We start from the raw sequence: 7,851 nt of genomic DNA, 5'->3' as shown, positions 1-7,851 counted from the left end.
TTAGCCAGGATGGTCTCGATCTCCTGACCTCGTGATCCACCCGCCTCGGCCTCCCAAAGTGCTGGGATTACAGGCTTGAGCCACCGCGCCCAGCCCATCTTCTTTATTTTTAATAAAACAGGTATTACTGTCTCTAAGCCAGACCTAATCACCTGTCTAGAGAAAGAAAAAGAACCCTGGAATATGAAGCGACATGAAATGGTGGATGAACCCCCAGGTAGGTGAGAGTGAATACAACAGACAACACAGATGAGAGGTCCCAAGGCCAAAAAGAAAGCCAGTCCTTACAATGTGATTTGGGAAGCTATGTTCCAAAGAAACATATTTTCTGAAAAACTGTTCTAAAAAACTTTCAGCCTGGCACAGTGGCTTACGCCTGTAATCCCAGCACTTTGGGAGGCCGAGGCGGGCGGATCACGAGGTCAGAAGATCGAGACCATCCTGGCTAACACAGTGAAATCCCGTCTCTACTAAAAATACAAAAAGATTAGCTGGGCGTGGTGGCGGGCACCTGTAGTCCCAGCTACTCGGGAGGCTGAGGCAGGAGAATGGCGTGAACCCAGGAGGTGGAGCGTGCAGTGAGCCAAGATCGCGCCACTGCACTCCAGCCTGGGCGACAGAGCGAGACTCCATCTCAAAAAAAAAAAAAAAAAATGTTGGCGTGCTGTCACATGCCTGCAATCCCAGCTTCTCAGGAGGTTGAGGCAGGAGAATCACTCGAATCTGGGAGGCGGAGTTTGAAGTGAGCTGAGATGGCATCATTGCACTCCAGCCTGGGCAACAAGAGCGAAACTCCATCTCAAAAACAACAACAACAAAAAAAAAACACCTGTCTTAGTGACTGCCCTACAGCGCAAAGTCCTGAAGAATATTTACTTTGCAAAAAATAAAATGGGAATTAGCCTCTACCAAAGCCCCTTGTAACAAGCCAACTAAAGGTGGACCCTAGTGCAGACCCCGTAGCCTTGTGACCAGGCTACACCCTCTGTCTACTACAAACCCATAGGGCATCCCAGCACCCTGGGGACCCAGCGAAAGAGCCTTACCTCGTGAGGCCAGTTTATAAAAATTGAAGAGGTGTTTGCTTCTTCAAATTCACAGACACCAATGCAACTGTATTGTACCCGTTGTTAATGCCTCTATTTTAATAATAGCACTGGAAGTATGTGGCATAAATATTAGTCAGAAAAATAGAAAATAGGCTGGGCATGGTGGCTCACACCTATAATCCCAGCACTTTGGGAGGCCAAGGCAGCTGGATCACCTGAGGTCAGGAGTTCCAGACCAGCCTGGCCAACTTGGCAAAACCCTGTTGCTAGTAAAAAATATAAAAATTAACTAAGTGTGGTGGCAGGCACCTGTAATCCTAGCTACTTGGGAGACTGAGGCAGGGAGAATTGCCTGAACCCAGGAGGCAGAGGTTGCAATGAGCCAAGCTTGTGCCAGTGCACTGCAGCCTGGGTGATGGAGTGAGACTCTGTCTCAAAACAAACAAAAAGCGTTGAAATTGAAGACAAGTAAAAAGTTGCTGTTTGTAGATTATATAATCTTATATTTAAAAAACCATAAACAATACATTAAAACCTGTCTAAACTAATAAATGCCGTCAGTATATTAGCAACATATAAAATTAACATACAAGTGTAAGTTATGGTTCCATACACTTAAACTATGTGATAGAGGAAGAAAACAATCTTATTTACAATAGCATTAGAATAATAAATTTCTGAAAACAAATTTAACCAAGGAGGTAAAAAGTATTTACGATTAAAGATATATCAATGAAAGAAATTAGAAAAGACATAAATTTTAAAATATTTTATGTCTATGGATTGAAACAATAAATATTTTTAAAGTGCCATATTATTCAAAGTGATCTATAGATTCAATGAATTCCCAATGAAAATTTCAGTGGTTTTTTTTTTCCCCACAGAAATGCAATTTTAAACTTTACATGAAACTGCAATAAACTTTGAATAGCCAAAGCAATCTTGAGGAAAAAGAACAAAGCAAAAGAACGTCATACTTTATAATGTCAAACCATATTTCAAAACTAAATACAAACATAATGGACTGTGCAGAAAAATTAACAAAAAAACACCACTGGAACAGAAACCACTACTCTCAAACATTTTAGACATAATATGAAAAGACAACCTAAAAAGTAGTTTAACAAAGAGTTTTTCAAAATTAGGCAGATACTTGTGTGTCCCCCAAAGCAATGAAAAAGTGGTCAGATTATGCAGTATGTTATATGCCATTAAGAGGGCTTTGGCTCTCACTGTAAGCTTGAACAAAGATCACTGAAGGGAAAGTAGAATCCTTAAAAAATTTAAAAGCATAAGAGCAAAGATGCCTCTATGTGAGAGGAATTTTTTTTTTTTTTTTTTGGAGACAGGGTCTCACTTTGTCACCCAGGCTGGAGTGCAGTGGTGTAATCTTGGTTCACTGCAACCTCGGCCTCCCGAGTTCAAGAGATTCTCCTCCCTCAGCCTCCCAGGTAGCTGGGAATACAGGCATAAGCCACCACACCTGGCTAATTTTTGTATTTTTAGTAGAAACAAGGTTTCACCATGTTGGCCAGGCTGGTCTTGAACTCCTGACAGGTGATCTGCCTGTGTCGGCATCTCAAAGTGCTAGGATTACAGGCATGATCCACCTTGCCCAGTCCGATTTTTTTTTTTTTCATTTTTAAGTATTTGAGAAACATAACATTTTAAAGTAATGGCTGCATTCTTGTTTCCCGCAGTCAACATGGTTTCATTTTCATTGCATCATTAACAGATTTGGTGTTTTTAAAAAAATTTACAGTTGCCATTCTTAATGGATGTGAGGTGATTTTGTTTTTCATTGTGATTTTCATGCATATCTCTACAAATTAGTGATCTTGTGTTCTTTTTAAATGCTTTTTTTCCAGTTGTGTATCTTTTTTGCTGAAAACTTAGTTCAATTATTTTCCCATTTTAAAATCACATTGTTTAACTTTATTGTTTAGTTTCAAGAGATGTTTGTATGTTCTGAATATTAAATCATATCACATGTGATTTGCATACATTTTCATCCATTTCCTAAGAGACATTGTCACTCTATTGAATGTTTTCTCTGATGTGCAGAAAATTTTTAGTGCAGTTAAATTTTAATTTTCTTTGTTGCTCATGCATTTAATGTGTCTAAGGAAAAGCGGCTAAGTCCAATGTCCTGTGTTTCTTCTATATTTTTTTCTAAGGGATTCGTTAGTTTTTTTTTTTTTTTTTAATGTCCAAGTATTTAAAATGTTTTTTGTATATGATTCAAGGAAAGGATCCAACTTTACCAGTGTTTCTTTTGGTTTTTTTCGATATGGAGTCTTGCTTTGTTGCCTAGGCTGGAGTGTACTGGTGCAATCTCAGCTCACTGCAACCTCCATCTCCCGGGTTCAAGCAATTCTCCTGCCTCAACCTCCGGAGTAGCTGGGACTACAGGCATGTGACACCACACCTGGCTAATTTTTTTGTATTTTTAGTAGAGATGGGGTTTCGCCGTGTTGGCTAGGCTGTATTGATAATCCAGTTTCCAATATTATTTTTTAAAGAGATTTTCTTTTCTCTATTATGTGCTCATGGCAGTTTTGTGGAAGATCATATACAGAAGGGTTTATTTCTGTGCTGTATTCTATTGTTTCATCTTTCATCTGTCTTGTCAGTACCACATCGTTTTTGTTATTGTAGCTTTTAATATGTTTTGAAATCAAAAAGTATAATGCCTCTTTGTTCTTTTTCATAGGTGTTTGGCTATAGTGTATGACCAAATTTTACAATTTGAAACAATATTTCTGTAAAAAACTGTGCTATTGGGATTGTTTATGGATTATATTAAATATGTTTATCACTGTATCTTGTATTGACATATTTGAAAAATTAAATTTTTGACCCCTAAGCAAGAAAATGTTGAAGAGCATGTTTTATTTTCATATATTTTTGGATTTTCCAGTTTTACTTTTGCTTTTAGTTCCTAGTTTTATTTAGTTTTGGCCAGAAAACATAGTGTGTAATTTTGGTCTTTTAAACTTCATTTGTTGTTGTTTTGAGACAGGAGCTTACTCTGTCACCCAGGTTGGAGTACAGTGGCATGATTTTGGTTCAATGCAGCCTCAGCCTCCTGGGTTCAAGTGATCCTTCCATCTCAGCCTCCTGAGTAGCTGAGACTACAGACATGCACTACCATGTCTGGCTAGTGCAGTTTTTAATTATTTGTAGAGACAGGATTTCACTATGTTGCCCAGGCCTGATCTCAGACTTCTGGCTCCAAGTGATTCTTTCACCTTGGTCTCTAATGTGTTGGGATTAAAGGCATGACCCACTGTACGCAGCCAATATTCCTAAATTTAGTAAGACTTGATTCGTGTCCTAACAGAATACACCAGGTGCAAATAAGGATATTTTGCTTTTGACTGGAGAGAATCTCTTGCTTTCAGCTGGAAAGTTTTTTTGTTTGTTTGTTTGTTTGTTTTGAGATGGAGTCTCGCTTTGTCACCCAGGCTGGAGTGCAGTAGTATAATCTCAGCTCACTGCAAGGTCCGCCTCCTGGGTTCACGCCATTCTCCTGTCTCAGTCTCCTGACTAGCTGGGACTACAGGCATCCACCATCATGCGTGGCTAATTTATTCTGTTTTTTTGTTTTTTTTTTTAAGTAGAGACAGAGTTTCACTGTGTTAGCCAGGATGGTCTCGATCTCTTGACCTCGTGATTTGCCCGCCTTGGCCTCCCGAAGTGCTGGGATTAAAGGCGTGAGCCACCGCACCCGGCCTCAGCTGGAAAGTTTTGTACGAGTCTGTTAAGCCTAGTTGTTCTATAATAATGGTTTGAATGTTTATGTTCTCCAAACATGTGGCTGGCTCATTTCATTTTACATAATGTCATTGAGCTTTATCTTTATGGTTGTTAGAGTATTTCCTGCTTTCTCAAATGTGGGTGATATTTTATTATTTTTATATTTCAAATTATATCTACTGAATAAGTTGCTGACAGAAATTTGCATTGGTTCAACCCATGGGCTTTAGTAACAATGTTACAATAATGATGGGTATGAAAATGACCCTTCATATGATCATATATGTGAACGTTTATATATGTGCTGCACTCTATTTGATTAGTCTACTTTTTCACCTTGATACTCATGCCAATTTGTTTTAATTCTGTAGCTTTGTAATGTGTTTTGAAATCAAGAACTGTAATTCCTCCAACATTGTTCCTTTTTAAAAGATTGTTGGGTACTTTGTTGTCTGTCTCTTGATATTATACTTTGGCAGTTGCTGTTTCTATTTCTTCAAGAGTGCAATAAGAAATTTGGAAAACATTGCATTAAATCTGTAAATTTACATTGAGTAGTATGAATATCTTCACAATATTAGTTATTTAAACCTTTGAACTAAGCATGCTCAAGAGCTCAAGAGTGTGTTGCTTAATTTCTTTTTTTTTTTTTTTCCCTGAGATAGAGTCTCACTCTGTCACCCAGGCTGGAGTGCAGTGGCGTGATCTCAGCTCAGTGTAACCTAATTCCTATATATTTGTGAATTTTTTAGTTTTTCCTCTTATTGTTGTATACTCTCATTCCGTTTTGGTCATAGAAAGTAATCCATAAGATTTCAGTTTTAAAAAATTTGTTAAGACTTCTTTTTTGGCCTAACAGGTGATCTAGCAAGAAAAATATTATGTGAGCAATTGAGAAGGGTGTGTATCCTGATGTTGTTTAGGAGCGGTCTCTATACCTCTGTTAGGAATAATAGTTTTATATTACCTTCAAGTTCTCTGTTCCCTTACTAATGTTCTATCTTGTCTTATTATTACAGGAGGTAGAGTATTGAAATATCCTGTGCTTATTATATTGCTTTCTATGTGTTTCTTCAGTTCTGTCAGTATTTGCTGTACATATTGGGAACCCTCAAGCGAGATACACACATGCACCCAGACATACACATGTACAAATTTGTCATAGGTTCCCAGTGAATGAATCTAGTATTGTTTAGTGTTGTTCTTTGTCTCTTTGGAGTTTTTATTTCAAGTACATTTTATAAAATATGACAGTTTTTGAAATAAACTTTAAGTATATTTTACATATAAAATATCACAGTAGCTTGTGTGATATTATTTTGACTTCTCATTTGGCTAATATTTACATGAAATTTCTATTTCCATCTTGCCACTTTTAGTCTTTTTTTATCATTAGATCTTCTGTGACTCTTGTAGAAAGGCAAGATGGATCTTGATTTTTAAAATTTTTCTTATAAATCTATTGAAAATATGTCTCTTGATTGGAAAGTTAAATTTATATATATTTAAATAATTTTCTGAAAGAAAAACACCGTTATTTTATTGTTTTATTTGATTTTTGTATCTTTGTCCATCATTTTCTCTGTTTTGCTTTGTATCTTTTTAATTTTTGTATTGATATGCTTTCACTTCTTTCTCTTTGTGTGTGTGTGTCTGTCTCTACAGATGTGTTCTTTGTGGTACCTTTGGTATTACCTAAAGCCTCTCAACAATAAAACTGTATTTTAATTTGGTAAAACATTAACTTCGGTCGCATACAAAAATTCTTCCTCATTACATCTGCCCTCAACTTTGTTATTCATATTACTGATTATCTTTTTATGTTGTATATTCATTAACAGATTTCTATAATAATTTCTATGTTTTTATCTCTCAACTTTTAGATAATTTAAAATGTTTTGTGCACCATTATGATAATTCTAAGGAATAAAAATATTCTAAGGAATAATTCTAAGGTAAAAAAATAGAATAAAGAATTTTAAGGAATTTTATTTTTGTGTATGTGCATATCATTCCCACAAAGTTACATATTTTTACATGATTATGTGTTGTTTTCTTGTATCATGTTATTTTCAACAGCAGGAACTCCTTTCAGTATCTTTGATGTATAGGCTCTATATAGAGTATATACCGTGCCAGTATCCTTTCTCAGGATTTGATTATTTTGGAATGTGTTTTACTTTTTATTTGGTAGGACAGTTTTGCTGACTGTATTATATTCACTTGACAGCTGTTTTTTTCCCCAGGACTTTGAGAATATCACACAATTTACTTCTGACCTGCGATATTCTTGCTGACAAATTCACTAATTTTTTATATGAGACCATGCTTACAAATGACACATCACTTTTGTCTTGCAGCTTCTAAGGTTCTCTTGTCTGTGACTTTTACAATTATGTTTATATATGTTTTGTTGTAAATATCTTCTGTGTGTATCCTAGTTTGTTGAGCTTCATTTTTATTTTTTTGATAATATTTCAGTTATTTTTTATCTCCACAATTTTTGTTTTTGTGATAATTTTAATATTTTTATCTTCATTTTTCTGATTTTCAGTAGATTATATTCCTATTTTACTCATTTAGTGTTATTCAATTTATCTTAAATTTTAAATATTAATCTCTACATCTCATTTTTTAATGATTTTGCTTTCTAAAAATTTTATACATTTTTTGGTGGGGCCATGGTGCCTTAATATTTTGTATACATTGTAATCTTTGATTGAGATTTGGACATTTAAAAAAAAGCTATCTCTCACAATCTTGATAATGCAGCTTTGTCCTGGCATAGTCTGAAATCAGTTGTCTTGGTTAGAGATTCTTGCAGTCTCTCAAATATGTTGTTAGGATGTGTCTTGTCTGAAACTTTGTTTTTATTTTTTAAAGAAGTGTATTCATGTGTCATCCTAATAGTCAGTAGTCACTTGCTACACCTGTTCCCTGTCTGTGGTACTGCAGTTGCTCCACTCTGTAACATTTTTTACCTTTGGTCTCAGCAGACTCAAACTGTCATTGCAGAGTATACCACCATTTCCTTTCTTTCTTT

At 35.8% G+C, this 7,851-nt stretch overlaps 2 protein-coding genes across 2 annotated transcripts in view; one reads left to right on the top strand and one right to left on the bottom strand.

The window, feature by feature from the left end:
- Positions 1 to 7,851, bottom strand: part of LOC105538628 (zinc finger protein 708) — a 315,682-nt gene that overhangs the window by 288,882 nt on the left and 18,949 nt on the right. The window lies entirely within an intron of this gene.
- Positions 1 to 7,851, top strand: part of ZNF429 (zinc finger protein 429) — a 37,904-nt gene that overhangs the window by 26,974 nt on the left and 3,079 nt on the right. The window contains exon 3 of the mRNA XM_011978535.1: positions 122 to 217. Coding sequence (XP_011833925.1) covers positions 122 to 217 — 96 coding nt within the window. The remainder of the gene's footprint in view (positions 1 to 121; positions 218 to 7,851) is intronic.

This window comes from Mandrillus leucophaeus, unplaced genomic scaffold (assembly GCF_000951045.1).
Source record: "Mandrillus leucophaeus isolate KB7577 unplaced genomic scaffold, Mleu.le_1.0 Scaffold196, whole genome shotgun sequence".
In the NCBI taxonomy this organism is placed as follows: Eukaryota; Metazoa; Chordata; class Mammalia; order Primates; family Cercopithecidae; genus Mandrillus; species Mandrillus leucophaeus.
This window is presented reverse-complemented; position numbering and strand designations above follow the sequence as displayed.